This window comes from Acanthopagrus latus, chromosome 11, assembly GCF_904848185.1.
Source record: "Acanthopagrus latus isolate v.2019 chromosome 11, fAcaLat1.1, whole genome shotgun sequence".
NCBI lineage: Eukaryota > Metazoa > Chordata > Actinopteri > Spariformes > Sparidae > Acanthopagrus > Acanthopagrus latus.
In genome coordinates this window covers 24,609,944-24,633,465 of record NC_051049.1, presented here as the reverse complement: position 1 = coordinate 24,633,465, position 23,522 = coordinate 24,609,944, and the positions used below count along the sequence as shown (strand labels likewise).

Here is a 23,522-nt window from a genome sequence, read left to right as displayed (position 1 = left end):
ATGACACAAACTTACATCTGCAAATTTTTTTATTTTTTTATTCTTTTACTACAAGTATACAAAACTGGACAGACAAGTCTATGAAAATGGATCTTATTTACAGAAACAAAGTGTTGGAGGTGGAGGGGCTGGATAGGCATGCTGTGCTGGTTTTGTAGATCAGGAAAGATGAGGATGGTCACGCTGAAGACTTGACCTCGGATGACTGGCTGGCAGGCTACAGGGAAGAAGGAAAACAATATTAAGAACAGCAGGAAAGGCTCAGACATTCTGCTGCATATCTCTGGTGTCTGGGGAAGTGTTTTCAGATGGTTGCTTTGTCTTTGATGGCTCTTTTAAGAGTGCTGTCTGCTGCAGTTGCATCTACAAATATAACTGTACAAAGAAACATTTAGACAGATATGAACTTTGAGCAATGCATATACAGTGTTTTGTACTTTAACCACCACAACAGCTGGTGCTGCTGCATACCTAGTTAGAAGCCCTGAATGTACACTACCGTTTGCTTCATACAGAGATAAAAAAAAAAAAAAAAAAAAGCCAACACTGTCAAGTCTGTCACCTTTATAATCATCTTGAGTCTGGATGGCTAGTAGCCACAGACTGTATCAGCACAAAAATCCAGATGACCTAAAGCATTAAATTGACAGGATTCCTTTGTAGTATGAATTTCCTGCATACATTCAGGTTGCAACATTTAAGCCTTTACAGATAGCTTATAGCTCCTGACAAACCTCCTCAATCACCACCAGCAGCCACATGCAACTACCAGATACTGCATGCTTGGCTATCCCCTGCATCTCAATCTCTGGAGTACGTAGGACAGAAGCCTATCACTCGCCTCCTGTGATTTTCCCTCCTCGACTCCATTGCCGTTGCTGGCACTAGAGTCACCGCTGCCATTAACTGAGGCTTCCTGTTTCGCTTGTTTAGCATCAGTGTCCTTTACTGGGCTCTCCTCCTCTGGTTTCCTCTGTGTAGAAACATAAAACCATGACAAGGGAGGGGAAGAGAAGACTGAATGCTTCTGTGCACAACAATGCAAACAACCTTTAAACAATAAAAAGGTTGACATTTAGAGGGAAACTGGAACCAAAATGTTGACGCCAAGGAGCATACACCAACATCAAGGTCAAGCACACTAGCATCATGCACACAAATAAGCGAATAAAACCGAAAATCAGCATTAAGCAGCATCACAACACACCCCACCTACACTCACACACCACAACTACAGTAAAATGACCAACAGCAGTTACTTCAAACCACAACACATGAGCTAAAGACTGACATGCTCAGAAAGACGCAACATCCCAACAACCAATGCAGTCACACACTGTCCTTGCAACATAAAGTGAGCGGCACGTGGCCAGCTTCAATATAGAGATGATTACAGCTCCAGTGAAGGTTTTTAATTCATGATCAATTCATTCCATTGTCTACACAAAAAGGGAGGGGAAAAAAAAAAAAAAAAAAAAAGATGGCAGGAGGAGATCAGTGGGCCAAACCTTTTTCCTGACGAGGTGAGAGATGTCTGAGGCGGCTTTGGAAGATGAGGCACTGCCAGATGATTTCACTGGGATCTAAAATGGGAAAGTTGAGATGTGTTGTGGCATTAATGCGCGTTACTAATGTGACATTGAAGAGTTTTAAGATGTGCACAAATACTGTCTTTACTTGGCTGGCTGTCGTAAATGCTGAAGATGACGAAGAACCTCCATTTTCACACAGGAATGCTGATGAGGTTGAGGCTCCACCCTGCAAGAGGTCAGTCAGTCACCCAAAAGCTGAAGCTCCAAATTTAGATCTCTATACTGCGCTCCTGGTGCAACTGGACACTTAATACCAAGATGTGAAAGCCAAGATGCACCGATTTACATTTTCTGCCATGATTTTCACCCTATGACAACCATTTACTCACTAGCGTCTGCTGGATGGCCTGGGAGGCAGTGCTGGCTGTTCTCTGGCTTTCCTTGGCATCCTCGACCTTTTCTCTGATATCAGGCAGAAGCTGCTTCAGCTCCTCCATCTCAACTTTCTCTTCCGCTGCCCCATCTGCTCCTTCTGCTGCAGCGATCACCTCCTGCAACATGGCTTCACACCAACAATCATTGATCAGTACATCACACAGTGCAGGTGATGCCCTCCACACAATGCACCAGTCACTATGCTGCTCTTCAGAGGGGGAAACCTACCCAGACGGGTCTCGATGACCTTTATGGAGCTGTTGTAGTGCTGGATGGCCTGGCTGTACTGATCCATGTAGCACAGTGTGGTGGCAACGTGATAGTGGGTCTCTGCCAGCAGACGACTGTGGGGAGGAAGGTGCTTCAGCTGCAGGGAAAGACACTCCTGGAAGTCTTCCAGTGCCTGGGGATAGTTACCTGGAGAACAGAACATGTGGGACTCAATACCACTTTCAAAGATTGTTTGGGACCAAGTGCCACGCAAGTAGTGAGTAAACACATTTAAATGTGTTTAGTGTACGTTCAGGCCATACATCCAAAACTATTAGAAAGAGTTACTAGCAAATTGTTGAGGACCCAACACAAGTACAAACTATGAAAAATAAAATGTTCTGTGAGCTGCCATGACAGGATGGTATAAAGCCTTAGAAATAACCAGGGGCCTCGTATATAAAAATGTTTTTGAACTACTTTTCTTCAGGTGCAGTGCTTAGGTTCCATTCAAAACAAAATATTCAAGCAGGTTCCAGGAATTCCCATCTGTAGCTTGTGTGAGCCATTAATCTTAATAAGTTTAGTACATATGAGAAAACTTTTTGGAAGATGAGACCTTTCAATCCTGGACAAAAGGGTGCTGTATGAAACCTACCTGATTCAGCACTGACTTCTCCGAGTTTTAGATATGTCTGGGCTGCCATCAGCTGGTCGTCTTTGCCTTCTTGTCTGTGAGAACAAGTAGGATTCAATGACAAAGTTTAAGGTGACCTGACCTGCTTGAACGTGTGCTTGGTGTAAACGTAACTTCTTAACTGCCAACATGCTTGATTTTGCTGTTCATATTCTACCATGAAAGTTCCTCTTGCAGCGATGAACTTACCTTTTGTAGATCACTTTAGCCACCTCCAGCATCTCCCACGCCAACTGTAAATTCCCAACTTCATCTTCTTCCTGAAAGGCATACATCAAAAATATCCAATTGTGTTGCACAGATTCCAAATTTAGTAAGTCTAATGAGAGCTCACCTTATCCTGTCCATTTGTCTCTCCATCCTCATCATCGTCGTCGTCATCATCGTCATCATCTGTTCAAGCAACAGAATGGCAGTTATAAAGGGCTAGAGCTCATTTTTCTACAGGTCACACTGAAGGCAAATTTGCCATTTCACCTCAAAAGGTGCAGTAAACGCTTTCTGGTGCATTTCCCCCCCATCACCTTTTTTTAAACACCTGTGAACTGGCCTGTTTTTTTAGGTCAGGAAATATTTGTGCTCTGTCCATGCACACAGACTGTTCTGAAGCCAAAGTTTAACTGCCCTCAGGTTCCTCGTCACCCTGTTCAGCATCCGTCTTTGCTTCCTCGTCTTTTGAGTCCTCTTGCGTTGCCTCCGTCTTCTCCCCATTCATGGTTTCTTTTCCAGGAGTCAGACTTTCCTTGACACCATTCACAGGAGCACCTGGGCTTTTCTCCTCTCCATTCACATCAGCCACCTGGACTGAACTTTGAGGTTCCTCTGATCCATTCACATGTTTGACTGGGGACTCGGCTACACCATTTTCCTTGCCCGCCTCAGTCTTTTCCTCCTCTGCCATTGCATCATACACCTGCTTCCGTAGCTCATCTCTAGTTTTTTCTGTACCACAGTGGCAATTCAAAGATTACCTTCACATTAGAGTGCATCTTAAAAATGCAAATTCAGTTTCTGTGATAAACACTAGCCTGAAATCTCACATCTTATTTTGTTAGAAGAACTGACTACACCAGTACTGCATTTGAACATTACTAGAGAAAGGGAGGAAACTCAACCTTCTTGCATTTGAGCCAATAATAATGGAAAAACATGGACACCAACACCAAAATGCTGTCTAGCTTCTTACCTGTTCCAGACATGTGCAAGTCTGACTTTTCTTACTTTACTCAAGTCCTGTGTTTTACCAGAACTGACATTCAAGAAAGCACATGCAAGTTAATATACCCAAGAGCGTGTGAGACAGACAGATGCTTCTGACTTAACCAAATGCTGCCTCAGTGTTTACAAAAAACAAAGTTATTGTTTAGGCAATCAGTAAATAAAATCACTTATGATCCTGCTCCTTTAAGAGGAAATCCTTTTGTGATGACAGAAACACACTTCATACTGACCATCAAGATTGTTGGCACTCTCAATATTGGAGTTGTTTGACTGCTCCTCTTCCTCAGACTCTTCTGGGACTCCCTCCAGGGCATTACCAAGGACACTGTTCTCCATCCTACCAAACACACAAAAGACCAAAATTGCCAAAGTAAACAAAATGGGTTCCACTAACAGGGAAGGGAAAAAGGGTCAAGCTGAAAGACTGTCACCTTCAAGTTTACATTAAGCAGATACTTCTGTCCAAAGCAACTTACATCAAGTACATTAGTCAAGAGAAATAAACAAACACTCACAAGTTAAACCCCTAACTTTTAATATAAATGAGAACTAGAAGACCTTACACAAGCTCAGACTATTAAAGAGGCTTGAAAATATGAATGCGTCGGGAGCTGTGTTAGCAATGGCGGTAAACTGCCCTAAGACACATCACTACAGCAGCCCATTTACTAACATTAAGGACTTCAATTTTGCACAATATACAAATTCAACTCATGTACATTTCCATTTTCTAAAACTGTAAAGACCTTGATCCCCCCCCGAAAAAAGGAGGGGGGGGATTTTCATGCCCTCAAAAATCCCATTATAAAAGTAGCATTGTTACCACACACCACCATCTATCTAGTTCATGTAGAAAAATTATGGCATAACATTTTAGATATTTGTAGAGAAACAGTCCAAGGCTTGTGTACCATGTTCACAGAATCCAAGCTAATGTACTTAAAATAGAGTTGGAGCTAACTGGGCTCTACAGCACCGTGTGTGTGAGAAAATGTAGCTAATGTCCATAGAAACTATAATGTGTCAACAAAAATAAAGACTATTAAGCACAGTGATAAATCAGCTTGATGTCATGCTTGCAGCAACACCACCCATCAAACAATACAAATAACTTAAAATCTGAGTAATTAAATTAACCAAACCTGGCAAGCTCCAGTAGGGACTTCCCACAGAGGAAGAAGGCCTCACCACATTCGTCTGCAGTGTCCCCATATCTTGCGGCCCTGAAAGAGAGACATCACAAGTGCTGATTAGATTACATATAGGAATGTGGTAACAAGCTGAGACAAAGCAAACTCTTTTAAAAAACTAAATACAAAAGTTGAAACAGACACTACTCAATTTTAGGGATATGGGTGCATGGATATGCAATCAGTCAAAAGGAAATGTGTTTCCTTGTTTTTTTGAGAATACATTTTCACAAATTTGCAAAAGAAAAAAAAAAAAAAAAAAGTTAGACTGAACAACCAGGTGAAACACTAAAAACAAAAGAGTCCAAACTGATAAATCTGCAGACCACAGAAAATTAGAAAACTTGATAACATGATGAGGAAGCATCAATATTAACAGTGATCATCATTTCCCGCATATTCTCACGATACTCACAGCATACTGCAGGCGTCCTGGAACACACCGACAGCAGAAACAACATCTCCCATCACAAGATGCTTGTTCCCTGTGCCGATCAGTTTCTTTGCCTCCTCCATGACATCAACAGAGCTGCAGGTTAGGAAAGAAACAACAAAAAACACACATGATGCATGTCTGGTCACCGCTGAATGACTGACGCGACAGGATGCAGCTGTGTTGTCTGTCCGGACTCTCACCTGTCTGCCGCAGCAGCTGACGATGATGAGCACGGCTTCTCCTCCGCACTGAAAGAGTCACAGTTCAGACTTGAGCTCAGAAAGCCGAAGCAAACTCTCTGACCTCATTCTGAGGCACAGCCACAGTCGACACACTTAACTTTCACTATCGACTCACATACTTCAAGCTGTTAGGCGCGTCTTATTGTTGTTAGCACCGTATGGCTGTTAGCATACTAGCCTAGCAGTGGGGGGGTGACAGTGTTTGTCAGCAGCGCCGGCAGGCACCACCAGGCACGGTTAGCTAACCAGCTTATTACTTTCATAGTTATAGACCGAGTATGAAATCCTATAGGTGACGCGGCAGGTAATAACCACGCAAGGTCGTCAACTCGGTAGCTACAGGCTAGCTAGCAGTGTTTCCCCCAGCAGACGTTATACAGTGGAGAAATTACAAGCGAGTCTTACCTCCCAGAGCAGGACGCGGTGGACGTTTCCTCTGGCATTATGTCAGGATAATAGCAAGGACGATGGAGAGAAAAAAACAGAGGGTCGGTGGGTCCGTCTGCCGTTTCGTGTCGTGCGGTGGATAAAGTACAGATAGACTTCTTGTGAGAGTCTTTGTTGGCGCGCTTAAATAGAGAAAAGAAGGCTTTCTATTTCCGCTTAACTTGGAACGCGGGAGATTGGAGTTAAAGGAGCCGCAGCAACTATCATGATGCATTCAGGGCCGGTAGGGAAATCTTTATAATAGCAAAATGATGTCAAAGGCAAATAACGACAGTCTGCTGTGTGCTCGTGGGCATATAAGAGTATGAATGATGATGCAAGCGGTTATATTGCATTTTCAAATTAAATTAGTCATCTTTTTTTTTAACGTTAATACATATTCAGTAAGCTTTCATCACACGGGATATTCATATTTCCCAGGTCTGAATGCAACACTATGTCACGCTAATTTACACCGTGCTACTTAGACGACAATCCTCCTGTTTTTGGCCTGACAGGACGTGAGGCGCATCATCCAACGTCTTTCAGTCGAAAGAATAACATAACATGCGACAGTCCCGTTAGCTCCCCGCCGCGATCGCCTCCTCTGAAAACGGAATCAGACAAGAGAGCTCCCCTTAAATCGTCTAGGATGTCATCATCCGGCGGTCGATCACTGGTAGAAAACATGCGTTGGCAAACCTCGTTTTGAACTCAGAGTCGCCTTCAGTTAAGATGTTTCTTTACTACAATGACAACGTGGACTTTGCAAAAGATACATTACTTCATGGTGAATTCTGTTACTCTGGGACATTGTTTTGTGTGTAATATTGACTTCTGTGACTTATTAGGAGAGACTGGGGGTGGTTGTCACAAAAGGATAGTTCTAACAGCATCACTTTCACCAATACGGGATGACATAATAATAAGATAAGAGTCATGTCATCAGTTTCATGTATAACCACTCCCTACCTGATCTTGCATGTGAATTTGCATGGCTGTGAGAAGAAGCGTGCAGATTTTAGAGCCACTACATATATTTTCAGACAACAAAGTAAGTCTAAAGTAAGACCAAGTCTGTATTTTTGTTAGCAGTGATACTGTTGACATTTGAATTAGGTAACTTGTATTAGTTTAAAGAGGTTCTTATGTAAAATGTGAGTCATTTCATCTATGCTAATTTCAAACAACTCTGCTGATACAACTAGCTAAACAATGGCTGACAGGGGTGGTAAAAAGAAAATGTTACAACCATCCCTGAATCACAATTCACATATCTTCTCTGTCCTACTCCTTTCAGTTTCAGTATGCCAAGACAGTGGGCGAGGAAAACGAATAGGGGGGTGTTGCATCAGATGAAGTGAGGCAGGGTAGAACAGTGAGGTCAGTCGCCAAAGACTACTCCATCTGCCACGTGACACTGAGCAGGCACTGCAAGGAATCAAACCCTCAGAGAGCAAGGTTCAAGAAAGCTGCCCAGTGTGGCCTATCACAGCAGTCAGGAAGTCTTCGATGCACAGCAAATTCCAAACCCAAAGCAAGGTGTAAATTGTAAGTTCTAGGCCCACGAAGAGCTGCGCTCATGGAAAACCTTCATACATCTGTCACTGCTGTGACTCTGATCCCTCTGATTAGATGGATAACACACACAGATACACTCACTCAGGTTCATGTTTTATCATTTAAGTTTGTTGTTTTACTAATTGTCAAACATCTTCCTGTGATTTTACGTGGATCATGAGCTAATTCTGACCTCCTGCTGAAGGTTTCTATTTTTATGTGTATAATTTTAATAGGTATTATCATAAAATTTTCTTTAGGAAAGCTCTTCTAATGTTAGGATCCACACCACTGACGCTGTTCTTTATTTAGCCATCAGTGATGATTTTTTTTTCTTAGTGAAGCACAGGATGATGCTTTAGTGTCAGCACATGCACAATAAACCTATATAGAGGCCTATTTTGTGGTGTGGTCTCAGTTTTTAGTTATTCAATTGTACTGTTACAATTGACCCCAGGTTGTGTTACCCTGGTAGTGGGATTGGCTGTAGCAATGGCACGACTCGCATTTGACATCAAATAATGAATTCTGTGATATAGTTGAAGTTAAGAACATTGCTATTTGTAGAAGACAAATGAGGGTACTTTCTGTCAAAATTTGAGTGCTCTACCACAAACAAGTCTGCAAGTTATAGGAGATGAGACCAAAAGTGTTACAATCATCCCCAGTCTCCCCTGCAGTATCTAACAACACTCTACATTCTACCTCTGTGCAATCCCTGAGATGTTTTCTGATATCCACAAGTAACAATATAGATGTCATACGCACAGGACTCATGTCACACCTACATTCAACCAAAATGTAATAATCTGGGATGGGTCACTTGTAATCTGGGACACATGTATTGGGTTTACTGTGTGCATGTCAAACTCAACTGTGATGCACTTGTAATAATAAACTTTATTCATATAGCACAGTTGCTTTGACAATCAAGCCATAGGAGGAAACTCAGGAAGACAATATTACATAATAAATACTCAACAGTCAAGCCAAACGCAAGGAAGCCTAGTCTAAGGTGAGTTAGAACAAAAAAAGCAGAGCAGAACATGTAAAAGCACAAAAAGTCAATATGAGTCACTACAAGTAAAACGCCTAAAGGTGGTAAAACAAGCAAAATCACAGAAGAAGAAGAGAGGGAAGGAAAAATGTAATGCAAAAATAGAAATAGATAAAATGATAAAAACAATGAAGGACAATGATTCCATCAGAGGAATTATGAACAGATAAAAAGATTATTGACAGCAAAAACAACAAAGGACCATGAATAGATTACAAAATGATACATTAAAGTATTCTATTGAAATTAAACTAATAGTAAGCACTAATCAGATGAACTGATCTGATGATTCATTTGTTTTCTTTAACACAATAAACAAATCAACTGTAACCTTCCTAAGGTAGTACTTATTTGTTTGAAACTTCTAACAAGGTATCAAGAGGAATGAAATAAACATTTCTCACAGAAGTTCTTCGTTTGGGCCCCCAGGTTGTCCTTGTATGTTCTAGACTGGAGGCTAAATATCTCTAGGATGCTAACCATGCAGTCCTACATTCTCAATTACATTTAATTGAGTAATTAAACTAAAATTAACCACACACAAAAAAAGATAAAAACAACTAAAACACGTTTTCAGCATTTTGATTAATATGTTGTTGTCCACAAACAGATCACAAACATAATTTGATAAAAATGAGAAACATTTTCTTTTCTTTATGACAGGTTGGTATCTTTAACAGTCTTATCAGAATCCTGTGTATGTTTTAGTTATATATGATTAGCTTCTGTTATAAATGCTGTAAAAGCTGTGTGTTAATTGTCGTACTCACTCAGTGGTAGTATTGTGTGTGCTGTATTTAAACATAACAGTATGTTGTTTATGATAATCTTAATTAAGAATGGAGAGGTGGCTCTCCAGCTGCATTTCCTCTACACTGCAGTCTGCTGTCTGTCCCACTAAGGCTGACAGGTTCCCTTCAGCTGAGCAGTGTTGGGGCAGGGCCTTCACCACACTGTTATATTCAGCACACACAGGCTCTGGCTTTCCTCTCAGCTGCAGGAGGCAGGCTCTCAGAGCTCACAGTGGGGGGCTTTGGAGGAGATATTCCTCATAATATATGGAGGCTCTTTCAATGGATAGGTTTTTTTTTTTTTTTTTTAAATGTGTTACTTGTATTTAAAGGCACTCAGTGTTCACAGGCCTAAATGCACCCATTTTACTTCCCTTCAAAACCAAGCGAGGTCTAGTAGCTTTTAGCACCAAAGATCCCCAACTGTTTAAAATTTAAATCAAAACATTACCGTTCACTGTGGGATTTTAAATGAATAGATTCATAAATTATGTTTCTGTTGTTTTTTTGTTTTTTTTAAATCTGTAATTATGTTGCTTTTATTGTTTTTGAAGTGCAGTTTTAGATGTCTTGATGTCTTACTTAAATGCTGGAGAAGATTCTTATTCAACTTCTGAAGAAGACCTCTTCAAGATACCCAAGCAAGTCCAGCTGCCTTCATGCTTCACTTAGAAACGTCTGATCTGAATGCATTTCTATGTCTCGGTGAAGCACTTAGTGTTGCCTTGTATCTGGATGGTGCTAAATAAATAAACTTATCTTGCATTGCTCCAACACACTCTCCTCCCGATTTTGTCACCATTAGAGTACCTAAGAATATCAAACTATTTCTCTTTTTATACTATAACTGGGATATCAGAGTGTATCCACTATGAAAATACCAAAGATGCCACATCATTACCTCACGTGGTTAAGCTTTTTCATAACTCAACAGTCCTCTTGTCTGTCGAATCAGTAGTAGATCAGAATCAGCAACTATCAACACCAACAGTAGAGAAGCTCATTCTCTCAGTTGGAAATGTCAGAATGGACTATGATCTCTACAAAGTAAGTCTTGTAGCTCACTCGTCAGGTAGGAAATGTGTTTCAGAATAGAAAAAAATTGACAGCATTTTGCATGGGTGGTAAAATGACTATGACCAAATAAATATTCATGAAGCCCATAATGACAGAGAAGTCAGCCACAACATGAGTCAGAGAGGAGCCGAGGCACAAAAACAGGCCTTTATTGACCTTTCGCGCACAAAATGTGAAATGTGCCTTCAAAAAAGGGCATTCAAAGCTCTTAACAAAAGGGCACGAACCAAGAACCATATGACAAACATACATAAGACTAAATGCAAACTTCGAGAGCAAAACAGTATACTGTTTGTGCAAGTTCTAGAAAAGAGCAAAGATACAAAAAACAAACTATGTTCTCTTCAAGAGCAAAACAACAATTTATATACAGAATATAAACGCGACTTTTTCACATGTCCTGCTTCTTCTTCTTTGCCAACGCCTCCTCCGCTCTCTTCTCCCGACTCTGCCGGTTGTACCTCGCACGTACATCCGGCTTGTATTTACTCTGGCCCCATCTTTCCAAATTTTGTTGCCTAAGGTCTGCTGTGGTGATCCCCCCGCGGATCTCGGTGAGCCACTCCTCTGCTGTCCTCCCAGAGGGGTTAGGGTTAGGGTTAGTGGCCTCACAAAAAGTGTCCTCTTTTTGCAGAGGTTGCATGTCCGTCATTTTCTGGGCTGGGCGACCCCGTCTTTGATGGCCTTCTGCTGCTCCTTCCACCTCCAGCGGGTGGTCCTGGGCACATTTTGCTTCATCCAGTCCTCCACGGTGAGCCTGCTGGATGTGGCCTTGCAAAAAGTTTTGTTCTGAGGACAGAAGCGGGTTTGCCAAAAGCACTGCACATTTGGGAAGTGCTGGCGCCCCTGGAGGTCCCCTTCTTGGGGTTCAGAGAGGCAGGAGGAGGCGCAGGAGCAGCAGTGATCAGGGTGTGGGGGGTCTTGGACACAAAGGCTTTCTTGGGGTCGGGCGGTCTGGATGAACCTACACAGAAAAAATGTATCAGTACAAGTTCATATATGTGTGTGAACAAACAGCAAAAAGAACCGATGACATTCGATAATGCTATTTTCCAACAAGCAGTTAATAATGATGTAACTGGTTTCTGCTTAACTTCTACCAATCATGCTGTTTGAATTCAACTAGTTTTTAACTTACTCTCAGCAGGCCACTAAAGTGGAAGTGAACGGTTGCACTTTATTTCCCAACGAGTTTACACCTCACTTATTCAGTTAGTCCAACTGTGGAATAACCAGTTCTTGATTATGAAGTTGTATTTGCCAGGCATGACCAATTTATGATCGACAACTATAAGAAAAAAAATGGCATTTAATAAAACTATCCTGAAGTCTGACTGACTGATTATTATTATATTAACTTCTTGTTTGAAAATAGTAGAATATTACTATCAAATTGGGGGTGGTTTTCAAGAGATTTTGAGGTAAGTATTGTGTTAACCAATTATTTTACACGTTTTGTGTAAGTAAAAAAGTGCCACAATGTTACGTGAGTGTGTCAAAATTGCTGTTAATGTGATTTGTGTTGTAAATAATCATTACTAACTTTTTCCTCCTTTTCTACCTCTTCTCAGGACAGGAGGCCAAAAGGGGTTCTTAAATATGAATTCAGGTGGGGGTCTGTAGGACCTCTTGTCCTCTTGCCTCTTCCGGACCTCCTCCTTTTATAAGGCTCCCTCTCAGCCTTCGCCTTGTCAGCCATGTCTGCATGAGAACAAAACAGAAAGACATGGAATCAAGTGATTACTTAGACCAGAGTACGGAGTACACACACGGAGTACAAGTACAGAGGCAACGAAGTACAGCATCAGTTTATCATTTAATGAGCCGTGAAGTCCAGTTATGCACAAATATATTAGAGATATATAACTACAGTATGAAGAAACAGAAATGAATAATAACATATACAATATGTGCAGCAGTTACAGTTGGCAATGGCATGTTTAAATATACAGTAAATGCTTTCAGTGGACATTATATACAGAATAAACTGCAAGACTGAATACAGTGTAAATGGTGAACACTGTGATTCCAGATGTGTGAGCCTGGAGGAACTGCAGGTGGGACCCAAGAGGTCCATTCACACGTAGGGGAAGGACGTTCTGGGGTCCTTGTGTTATGTTCTCTAAATGTTCTCTAAGCGTGACAAATGTCCTGAACCCTTAAAGCACATTTAATGTTCTTTACACCATCAGGGACCTTCTCACATGTTGTGGAAAAACATGTCTAGCTGCAGATGTATGTTGTGGGTTTTGTTGTCTTATGGCAGCCGTCCCCTTAATGTTCCTAGAAAGTCCTTAGAGTTCCCTCAGAGTCACCAAACAACATGCCCCTACCTATTAAAGAACTCCTCATCATGACTGGGAACATTCTGGGAATGTAACAAGGTGGGAATGTGCTGGAAACCTTCAGGGAACCTGCAATTTCTAGCTTGGATACATTAAAAGTGTTGACTTTTCAATCTGTAATCAAGTTAGAAACTAGTGTAAAATATTTATGATTGAATAATAACATTTACAAAGTGAAGGAGTTAAATGACATGTCATTCTTTATTTCTGACCTATATTAGTCTGCTGTTGTGTTGAGGTCTGTTTCACATCCATATGTGTTATCCTCTGAACTTATCCTGCAGGATTGGGTGGCACTGCAGGGGACACACTGTAAACAACATTATCTGTCTGAGGAAAAGACTTTGATACAACAACAATATAAACACTTCGCCTCGGTGACATGGAATTGTGACTTTCACAAATAGTTACATGTATGTAGATGAGTTATTAATTCACCTTCACAGTGAAGTCATCTTGGTCTTGTGTGTTGACCAGAGCTTGGTGGTGGCTGGTTTACTGCTGAAAGCTGCCAAAAGCTGAGCTGCACATTCATTCAGCTGTAAACTATGATGAACAACATCAAATTTACCAAACACTATCTTCAAATCCAAGTTTAAAGGTTTAAAATGCACAATGCACTAGGCGGACAGGCGGTGTGCTGGGACTCTGACTGGTCAAATCTTGGTAGAATTCTTGGTAAGTGATAGGCAACCCAATTGGCTCTCACATGATTGATTTTCAGACAGTCCTTTGAGAAAAAATTAACGTTTTGAAACGGCACAAATCACCTAGTCTGGCTTCAAAGAGAGTTCGATCGCATTGACGTAACGGAGCCTCGTTGGCGCAGTAGGCAGCGCGTCAGTCTCATAATCTGAAGGTCGTGAGTTCGAGCCTCACACGGGGCACATGTTTTACATTTTGGAGCCCCTGTAATGTTTACTCTTACGGGAGGAGGAAGCGGTCACAGATACCGTTAAAATGTCTGACTAGAAGTGGATTCGCTTTAAATGAAATTTAAATACATGTGCTTGCCTCTACTGTTGGATTCCCAGAGCGGCAGATCCTGGAAATTTGACCAAATATACAAATTTGCTTCATTGTCTGTTCTTAAACAGTAAAACCTGGCTCTCACACGGTCTGTTCCTGTATATGAGCAGAGCCGAAGATTAAAGGTTCGAGTCCCGGACTGGATAGAAATTGAAAAGCCCTCAAATTATGAAAAGCAGTTTAATTGAAACAGAATGAATGCAGAAGAGTCTTTTTAATTGGTTTAAGTTTTTATTATGTGTAAAATGTAACTGTTGCATCATTACTGATCATTAAACAATGCAAAAGCAGGATTTTACTGTTTTAGTTGGCTGAGTTGGACTGAAACTGATGACAGCAACACTAACTGATTTTAATTATGAGTTGATGTGCTGGTCAGCAGTTGTCACTTGTTAGATGTTTTATACATTCTGAAAATAGTGAGAAACGCAGTTACCCAAAGTGACATCTTCACAGTAAACGAAGCGGGTCATGTTTCACAGGTCCCACACAGTAAAGCTCTCTGCTGCTCCTCGCTTCTGCAGTGCAGCAGCGCCCCCGCGGCGGGTGTCGTTACTGCACCCAATAAGTGAGACAACTGAGACAGACATGTCGGTTGTAACAGCTTGAGGAGCAGACCGAGTACAGAACAATGAAATACAAATGTGTGAAATAACATAAACTGTCTGCAAACTGCACTTGTTTGGATTCTTAATGTTTCTGCTGCATTTCAAATTTCTTTGCATGACATTTTACTGCAACACTAGTGACTAACATTCAACAGCATGGCTCACTTGTGCTCCTGCTGTCACACTTTAAAGTTTTAATAAACAAAACTGTTTAGGAGACGAGTAGAGGACATCATTATACCATCTTGTTATCAAAACTTTAAAGTTCCTCACTTTTTATGTGATAAACACTGACGAATCTTACATGTCACATCTGGATACATCTGGGACAAATATGAATGAAAACACATCCGCTGTTTTTAATGTTTATTAGCTCTTGTACTGTATTAAGTAAATACTATGAAATGAGTTATTTTACATTCCATTACTAATTTTGCTGTTTTGTGCAGTTATATCTCATGTCATATTTTACATATGTCACTCTAATTCATGTCATTGTAATTTAGTTGAATCTCATTCAGTCTGATGTCTATGTCATTGTGACTCAGTTCATGACATTCATTGTGATATATGTCAAGGGACTTTGTCCACCAAAAATAACTAATTCCCTGACAGTCATGTCTGGAACAGACTGTATTGAAATGCCATGACCAGTGTGAAGCCTGACTTGTGCAGTGGTTGGTTAGTCAGCAACTAAGACAGTATGACTGTACCTCTAGAGACCACTGTTGCTCCACGATAGTCCCAGTTTCTGTGAGCTGCCACGTGGAGGCACAGCAGGAGTTTGATGATGAAAATCACTGTTATTACTATATAGATACACAGGTCCTGTTGAAGCCAAAATCTGGTATCCTTGTGTCTGTGTCTAAGTCCACTTAACGGTAGCTTAATCACCTTGTGCTGCAGCACACAGCCGAATGTAGAACAGAGATTTTGTGGTGGAAGACAACGGTAAAATATTTACTTTCTCTAACACTGGATTTATTTATGCCAACGGTTTTACATGAAATTGGATTTTTTGTGAATATGCAATAACAAACTAGATATTTGTGATACTTTTCAACTCACCATAACAGTCAGTCATAGGTAACATTTGTCATTTTGTAACTAATTAATGGCATCACGGTAATGGCATGTGTAAAAGAGATTGCACATCACTAATCCTGTACCAGAAAGGTTTACTATTGGATCAAGTAGGCCAAACCTTAAAAGGTAAAATGCACAATATATAAAAACAATTCACTGAATGTTGGTATTTTGCAAGGACTGTAGGCTAGCTCACAAAAACATTTGGTGTAAAGAGTTCAAATGAACCTGATAGCCTTCAGAAGTAAGATGAGAATGAAACAATATTTCCTGAAGGAATCCTGAATTTCACTGACATTAAAGATATTATAGTAGCCTATCTGTACGGGTAAGTACACTTCAAACAAATAGGCAACTAATCAGGTAAATACACCCTCTGCAAAAGAGACACGTGACATGGGCCTTGAACCCTGGCTGTCTGCATGCAACACAGGACCGATTCCACTGCTCTATTCCCTCAGTCCATAGTCATTGGTTGACTCGTATTTTGAACATCTCAGGTTGAATTATTTCCAAAGGAGATTAACATGAGAAAAAGGCCAGCAAAGTTCCCATAGCATCAGGTAAGAAAACTGATCACCTTTGTTGTTGATTTTCATCAAACATTAATGGAGTTTCAATTTCCTCCATTTCTTCGCAGACGAAGAAGGCAAACATCTACGGATAGTAGAGAGTGTCCAACTTCATAGCAGCATTTGTATATCCCTGCACCTGCTGTCACCATCTTGCTGTTGCAAGAGGTCGGCTGGAGTCAACTTGAATGCACATGTGGACAGACAATCATGACTATTTATGTGACTCACCAAACCCATTCACAACATATCGTATTCGTACATCAAAACTGGCTACAACAGGGTATGATTTGGTTTGGCAGCTGGGTTGTACATATCACACGCAATACACAGGCCTGCATATCTGTAAATTAGTGTGTTGTTAATGTTAATGAAACATGAAATGTGTGTCACCCACAGCCTCCAAAGAAAGACCTGCAGGAGGCCTGTCATGCAGGAGGCGTCATTCGGTAGCTTGTGTGTTATGTTTTGACTCCATGCCCTTGTGTGTCTCTTCAGTTCTCCTCCATATTTTTCCCTCTGTGCTTTCCCCTTTGTGTTTCCCTTTGTTACCTCACCTGTCCTCCTCCCTCCTCACCTGTTACTGATCCCCTCGCTGGTGTCTGTATTTAGTCTCTGTTCTCCCTGCACTCCTTGTCAATTCATTTTGTGTGACGTCCCCCTTGACCTACCCTGTGTTTCCTTCTGTGTCTCCTGTCTCCTGTTGGTATGTTTTGGATTTCTCATTTTTGCACTTCATTAAGTCCCTGATGATTTTGGTTTTCCAGATTTTGATTGACTCTTTGGTATTCAGCTTTTGGTAAAATAAAGCTCACCCTTTGTCCTAAAATGTTTGCGTGCTAAATCCTGCAAAAACTTATATTACCATATTTTTGGCACATATTACATGGGGCTAGAGCAAAGCAATATGAAGTAATTGTGTGTATGTTTTTGGTAAATTCTGAACAAGCGAGGAGATAGTAACACTTATACATCTTTATCCCCACTGGAAATTGTGAGTTTAGCTCACTTTGACTCCTTTCTGTGGATGGATATGACCTGGCCATGTCCAGGACAACACTGTCACACACTTAAAAAGGTGGGTTTTGCTATTCTTGAAAGATACATTGTCTTTACAATCTTTTTAATGTGGACACTTAATACTGAAATCACTATTGTCTCTACCACATTAGCTTGCAGATTGAAGACTGGAAACCACTTTATCCTTTTGGGTAGGCCAACATTACAGCACATCAACCAAAACAACAAATAATATTGCTCATCTATTGCTTGACATTCCAAAATTCAAGGACTAACTTAATCACATCAAGTGCTGGATTTGGAAAGACATTTGTGCTGTGACTAATCTTCCAGACCCAAAAACAAACTGTCTGTATGCTGCATGGTGAAACTGTCTGTTGCTCTCCCCAACAGACAATTTCACCACACAGCATACAGACAGTTTGTTGTGTGGCAACATGGGGCACTGGGGCAGGTCAGAGAGATGTTATATACCGTTGCTGTGTTTGGAAGATATGTGACCATCACCCTGATCCACATGGACAGTATAAGGGGACTAACCTGTAATAACATGCTGGCACATTCAGTTTTCCTTTTGACACACAGGAAAAGTAAAAGATTGTATTTATTGTTCTGTAATTATTCCTTGTTTTGCATGTTTGAATACATTCTTGAGAATGTATGTATTGTTTGTGTCTACGCACAGCTACTTCACATGCCTTCAGTTTCCTTCAGAGAGGGAATACCTCACAGTTCGTACACTTGACATGATGCAGTATAGTAACAACTGTACTGTCATGAATCTTTTGATTATTTTGAGAACAATGTAAATAACACTACAAGGACAATCCAGAGCTTTCTTGAGTTTCCTTCAAAATCAAGACTTAACAAAACTTACTGAGTTAAAATAAATAAATCAATAAATAAATTCTGTTACGTTAGTGACAAGCCACAAAGCAAAATTTTCCACCACTTGAAAATACACAGCAAGACCCATGCTGAGTGTACATCTGTTTTCTTTCCCCAAGGACTAACAAGAGTGCAAGATATTAGAGCAAATGAGGAATAAGAGAAATTTTAAACACAATGCTTACGTTTTGCAGAGTGGAACAGGACCAGTCAAAGTGAAGAGACGACCAAAGCAAGAGGGTACATTCACTGTATGTACTGTCAAGGGATGTACACTGGAGACAGGTCTGTAGATGCCCCTGTAAGCCTGAAAATGAAGACTTAGATGAAAGACCTTTACCATTTCTTGTGCTATTTTTCAGTTCTTTTATATTTACAATTTGTCTGTATTCTTTGTTTTAAGTAGATGTACACTTCACTGTGTTTTTCCTTCACTTATAACTCAATGTGGGCTCGATGTTGACTCAAAAACTTTCCTCGCTTTAGCAGCTGTCCTGGTCTTTTGTGGAAGGAGGGAGACTGTTGCACCAGCTGACCCATGCCATCAGCGTTGAGGGCTCTGAAGAAGATTCAGGAAATGGTTTGTGGTTTGGTGTGCCATTCAAAATATATGGAGATTTTGTTTAAGATCTATTTGAGCGTCTTTTGACTTTCTGATGGAACCAGCCATAAAGAGGAGATTTTCCCTGTCTGGGAACATTTTGAGCTGATCTCTCGTAAGGTTTGCACATAATTGCTAGCATAATATAAATGTGCCATCACAGCGTATCCCTCGTTCTAATTTATTTCTTCTAATTTCTGGTATTTTAAAAGGTGAAGCGTCTGTGTTCAAAAGAACTTGGATACAACAGTAACACATCATCTGTGCTGTGTAATAGAGCCCTGCATGAAATCCAACCAAGGTGGACCAAGGTCAGGTAAGCCATTTGGGGATGCAATGATAAGAAAGCATACAAACATACAATTACAGCATTAATTTATATTCTAAATGTGACCAGTTAATGACATCTGTAATTGAATACTGCATTTTTATTTTACTTTAAAATTTGTTATTTTTAATTTATTCTTTTGTCATCAGGAGAGAAAACTGATGTGGATGAGGTCTTAAACAGGATGGTTATCAAGGATTCCCAGCCCTTCACTATTGTGGAGGACAAAGGCTTCAGAAAGCTTGTGAGAGCTTTGACCCTCCCTATGTTCTCCCCACAAAGCAGGTGCATAAATGAGCACATGAAGCATTTTTCCCGATTTCCCCATATTTGCCATTCCAATAGTGTTCTCTTCTTTTCTTTAAGCAATGGAAGCTATGGTGGAGGACATGTATAGGGAGTCCAAGGAGAAAGCCAAAGTCCTTGTGTCAAAGGCATCTGCAGTTAGCTTGACTTCAGATATGTGGACCTCAATCAACACTGATGATGATCTGGCTATGACATACCATTTCATAGATGCAAGGACCTCTTTGCAATCTTTATGGCTGCTGCGTTTCCCTGAGGCCCATACTGCAGAGAATTTGGCTAAGGTAAAAACAGCACTTTTATCAGCGTGGGGATTGCACAGAAAGTCACTTGCCTTGTGCAGCAAATATGGGTGCTTGTGCCAAGCAGCTCCGTTTGCATCACACAATTTGTGTGGCACATAGGTTCACCTGTAGGACAAGCTTCGGCAGGCTTACATACTGACATTGCCCCACTCACAACAGAACAGTATGACATAATAGCAGAATCTCTGAAGGTGCTGTCCCCCTTCAGTGATGCCACAGAAGAGAAGAGAGTCTTGGGATCAAAAGTCATTCCCCTGTTATCAATGCTACGCTACGCACTGGAGGAGGACGTGGGAACTGGCCAAACTCCAGAGGGCACAGTAATGGCTGAGAGTCTGAGGAGGCAACTAAAGGAGAAGCTGTGCACGTTGCAAAGACCTCAAATGTCACTGCGGATGCAACAGTGGAGTTCCAAAAGTACCTCGGTGAATCCACAACTTGAATACTGGGAAAGACAAAAACAAGTTTATCCAAACTTGTATAAGCTTGCTGTGGCGTTTCTCTGTACTCCAGCTTCATCTGTGCCCTGTGAAAGGGTATTTTCAAAAGCAGGTGAAATCCTGTCCAAAAAAAGAGACTCCCTGAAGCCCAGCACAGTGGAGAAGTTGTTTTTAAATGAAAAATATAAAATATCCCCATTGTATGGGTTACATTTTGTCCCTAGTAACAAGCACATTCACATCACAACCCTCTCCCCACCTTGTTTCAACTTTCCCCTCTGTCCCTGCCATCAGACTAACCATCAGAAAATCCAACACTATATTAATCAGTATGTTACTTGTTTATTTTCATCATCATTTAAGCACAATTCAATTCAAAGCCTCACACACCAAAGCCATGGTGTCATTATAATCACCCTGCCTGTTTTGCAAGTATTGTCCACTTGATGGCACAGTAGAGCAAATGAAGCACCAGGAAGCTTCGGCCACTGAGTGACCTGATTGGATGGAAAGCTTCATCTCACCATGACTACTGACAAGCTGTGAAGTTGCAATATGCAGTATGCCTAGTAAGGATTTAGAATGACAGGCTGTATGCTGTTCATCACCTCTTTTAGGTCTTCTCAAATCATTGTCACACCAATGATTGGCTGTGAAGGGAATGCTCCGCCTGCTGTCAGTCCCCACACCCAGCCAGCAGGTGATCTGAATCTACTCCAATCAGTGCAGGGGGATTTTGACTTTCAGCTAAAATGAAACAAGACAAGTAGCTTATGAAAAAATGTTACCAGGCTAGAAGAGCTTATTATAGTTCAACAGCACCCGCCTTGGGACTTTAACCCACAAAGGACACCTTTTAAATCAAAACTAAGTGTTTCCCCAACAGAGGCAATAACACAGACAAGGTCAGAGATGTGCATTTTAAACAACTTCAACTGTCACAAATTCTATCAATAAAACATAAATAAAATAAACATTTTTTCTTTGTTTTTTTAAAAAAATACTAATGCCCAGAGTAGAGCTTTGCAATATAAAGATATATCGTTATTGAGACATGGGACTATATATTGTCTTAGGTTTCAGATATCGTTATGTCATCAAAATAAAACCGTAAGTATCGATATAAAAAAACAAACACAAACTTCCAAATAAAAGCATGCACAGAGAAAACGAGTCCTGGGCTTTACGGCACAACCTTTACAAGAAATGTTTGTTAAAAGTTTACAAACCCAACTTAATAGACTCCTTTAGTGCCTTTAGTAATCACTCGTGATTTAGCTGTCACTGTTTTGTTTTGTTTTGTTTTGTTTTTTATCTTTGCAGTTGTGTGTTTATCATGTCACTGTCTATATTGGAAGTCTTTCATTAGAACATGTGATTCCCCTTCATGTCTCCACTCCACAGCCAGGTGCCTCTTTCACTTCCCTTTAAAAGCCAACTTTGCATCAGGTTCTAATGTCCCACTATGAATATCATGCACAGTCTCTGTGGGGGAGCAGAGCAGGATTATGCAATGACATCTCAGCCTTTGGTCCTTTAAGGCTACACCATGATAGGCTGTGTCGATGACACAGCTCTTAAAGTGGGATGCAGCTTAAAACTCAAAGAAATCCATTAAAGAGGTTTTGTTTGGAGGAAAGGCCTCGCTGCACTGACAGTTCTGTAGCTGTTCTCAAACGAAGAGAAAATGACTGATGATGATGACTCAATTGTCACACAGGATTGAATGAAAAACGTGCAAGTTGTATTCACTTTATGCTGCACAAGACATTTTTAGATGGAGTTCTTCCGATGAGTTCAGGAGTCTCGCAGCCTGAGGAATGAAGCTGCTCTGTAGTCTGGTGGTACCTGTGTATCTTTTGCCAGACAGCAGCAGGTTGAAAGGACTGTAGCAAATGAATGCGAATGTTGCACTTTGTCTCAGGTAACCATAGTATGTGCACACAATGCTGTGGCAACATGAACTTACAAAACTTTGACCATAAGTTGTGACCATAAAAGTTGTAACATCCAGAAAGCCGGATATTGTAGCAATGTAGGTTAATAACATAACTCTCTGCAGGCCATCCTGAATATCTTTTTGCAGACTTTGTCACAAGGATCAGCGCAACGTGTTTCACTCAGACATACAATATCATGAAGAGTGTGTTAATAATAACTTTTGTTAAAAAAGTCCCTCCCCCTTTTCTTTCTTACTCACCATTATGGTACACTGTTGCCCGTTAAGCCAACGCACACCTAAAGTACCCCAAAAATATTTACTTTAGATCATGTTTTTTTCTGGTTAATGAAAAAAACACACTCCAAACATTTTTCCCAAGTGGTATTATTATGCCTCCCATAGAGGGTTAAGAAGAGACAATGCCAGTGAATAAAACTGCCATGACATTTAGGTGTGAGGACATAATTGGGTGCAGTTCCTTAGCTGTTACTATGCTTGAGGTATATTGTTCGGTTTTGTTTTTTTACTACCTACAGCAGTAGTACAATTTTAACCCTATTTAAATCGAAATAATTCTTCCTTTCCCTGCTGTCACAATGCCAGTTGATAACGGCATACAGAATTAAAAAGTCTTTACACGATGCAGTTTGATAGTTCTACTTTGCAGCTGTCAATATTACATGCAATAGGCCCCTATGTGGTTCTTTCAAGCTACGGCTGAACTTGACTAAATTTAAACCAAGTTGTGCAGCAACCACAGCACTTCCTCTTTTATCGCAAACAGAGAGTGAGAAAGAGAGCGAGTGCTGCATTCATCAGAACCTCACAAGAAACAGAAGTCGACCACAGATTATAATCTACACCAGAAGTGAAGACTCAGGCTAAAGGCACATTTGGAGACAGCTGACACAGACATATTTGCTGTTACTACCAACCGTGAGGTAAGATGAAAAAGGAAACAACTGCTATGTGTTCCCTGTAGTTAAACTCTGTAAAGTTTCAGGATATTGTTAAAGATAATGTGATGGGTCTTTTTTTCATAGATAACCTCAACATGGGACACGGCAGACAGACGCAGTTCTTGTTTCTTTCCGTGTTGGCGTTATCGGTCGTTCTGACCTTGGCTCTGAAAACCCTTAATTCAAAACAAGAGCTGCAGGAAAGCGGGTTCGGACAAC

The 23,522-nt window shown here is 40.7% G+C and overlaps 1 protein-coding gene, 2 long non-coding RNA genes and 1 other non-coding gene across 8 annotated transcripts; 2 read left to right on the top strand and 2 right to left on the bottom strand.

Moving 5' to 3' along the window:
* Positions 1-11: 11 nt before the first annotated feature.
* On the bottom strand, positions 12-6,544 carry LOC119028596 (histone-binding protein N1/N2-like). Of its 3 annotated transcripts, XM_037114784.1 has the most exons (15): positions 6,369-6,544; positions 5,922-5,969; positions 5,701-5,814; positions 5,238-5,318; positions 4,326-4,432; positions 3,499-3,816; positions 3,209-3,267; positions 3,064-3,134; positions 2,836-2,909; positions 2,196-2,384; positions 1,922-2,094; positions 1,678-1,758; positions 1,509-1,583; positions 842-973; positions 12-217 (listed from the first exon to the last, which is right to left on the bottom strand). In XM_037114784.1, exons 1-15 carry the CDS (start codon positions 6,404-6,406, stop codon positions 179-181), a joined length of 1,599 nt encoding a protein of 532 aa, XP_036970679.1. In that variant the 5' UTR covers positions 6,407-6,544; the 3' UTR covers positions 12-178. The 3 variants fall into 3 exon arrangements, with proteins under 3 accessions (XP_036970679.1, XP_036970680.1, XP_036970681.1); XM_037114785.1 differs by lacking the exon at positions 842-973; XM_037114786.1 differs by lacking the exon at positions 3,499-3,816.
* Positions 6,545-6,709: 165 nt separating this feature from the next.
* LOC119028599 lies at positions 6,710-8,348 on the top strand. The gene is made up of 2 exons (XR_005077755.1): positions 6,710-7,179; positions 7,690-8,348. It is a non-coding gene; the product is annotated as an uncharacterized LOC119028599 (long non-coding RNA).
* A 2,667-nt stretch (positions 8,349-11,015) lies between these two features.
* On the bottom strand, positions 11,016-14,213 carry LOC119028840. 3 transcript variants are annotated; one of them, XR_005077819.1, is made up of 5 exons: positions 13,658-14,213; positions 13,432-13,529; positions 13,208-13,288; positions 12,418-12,575; positions 11,016-11,838 (listed from the first exon to the last, which is right to left on the bottom strand). It is a non-coding gene; the product is annotated as an uncharacterized LOC119028840 (long non-coding RNA). The 3 variants fall into 3 exon arrangements; XR_005077818.1 differs by lacking the exon at positions 13,208-13,288 and having other exon boundaries at positions 13,658-14,132; XR_005077817.1 differs by lacking the exons at positions 13,208-13,288; positions 13,432-13,529 and having other exon boundaries at positions 13,658-14,065.
* trnam-cau lies at positions 14,034-14,106 on the top strand. Its single transcript has one exon. It is a non-coding gene; the product is annotated as a tRNA-Met (tRNA).
* Positions 14,214-23,522: the final 9,309 nt, after the last annotated feature.

Coding starts and splice junctions, on each gene's coding strand:
- LOC119028596 (XM_037114784.1), bottom strand. CDS start 6,406: ATGCCAGAGGAAACGTCCACCGCGTCCTGCTCTGGGAG. Junction 3,268..3,498: donor GGGTGACGAGGAACCTGAGG/GCAGTTAAACTT, acceptor TTGCTTGAACAG/ATGATGACGATGATGACGAC. Junction 1,584..1,677: donor CATTTACGACAGCCAGCCAA/GTAAAGACAGTA, acceptor TTCCCATTTTAG/ATCCCAGTGAAATCATCTGG.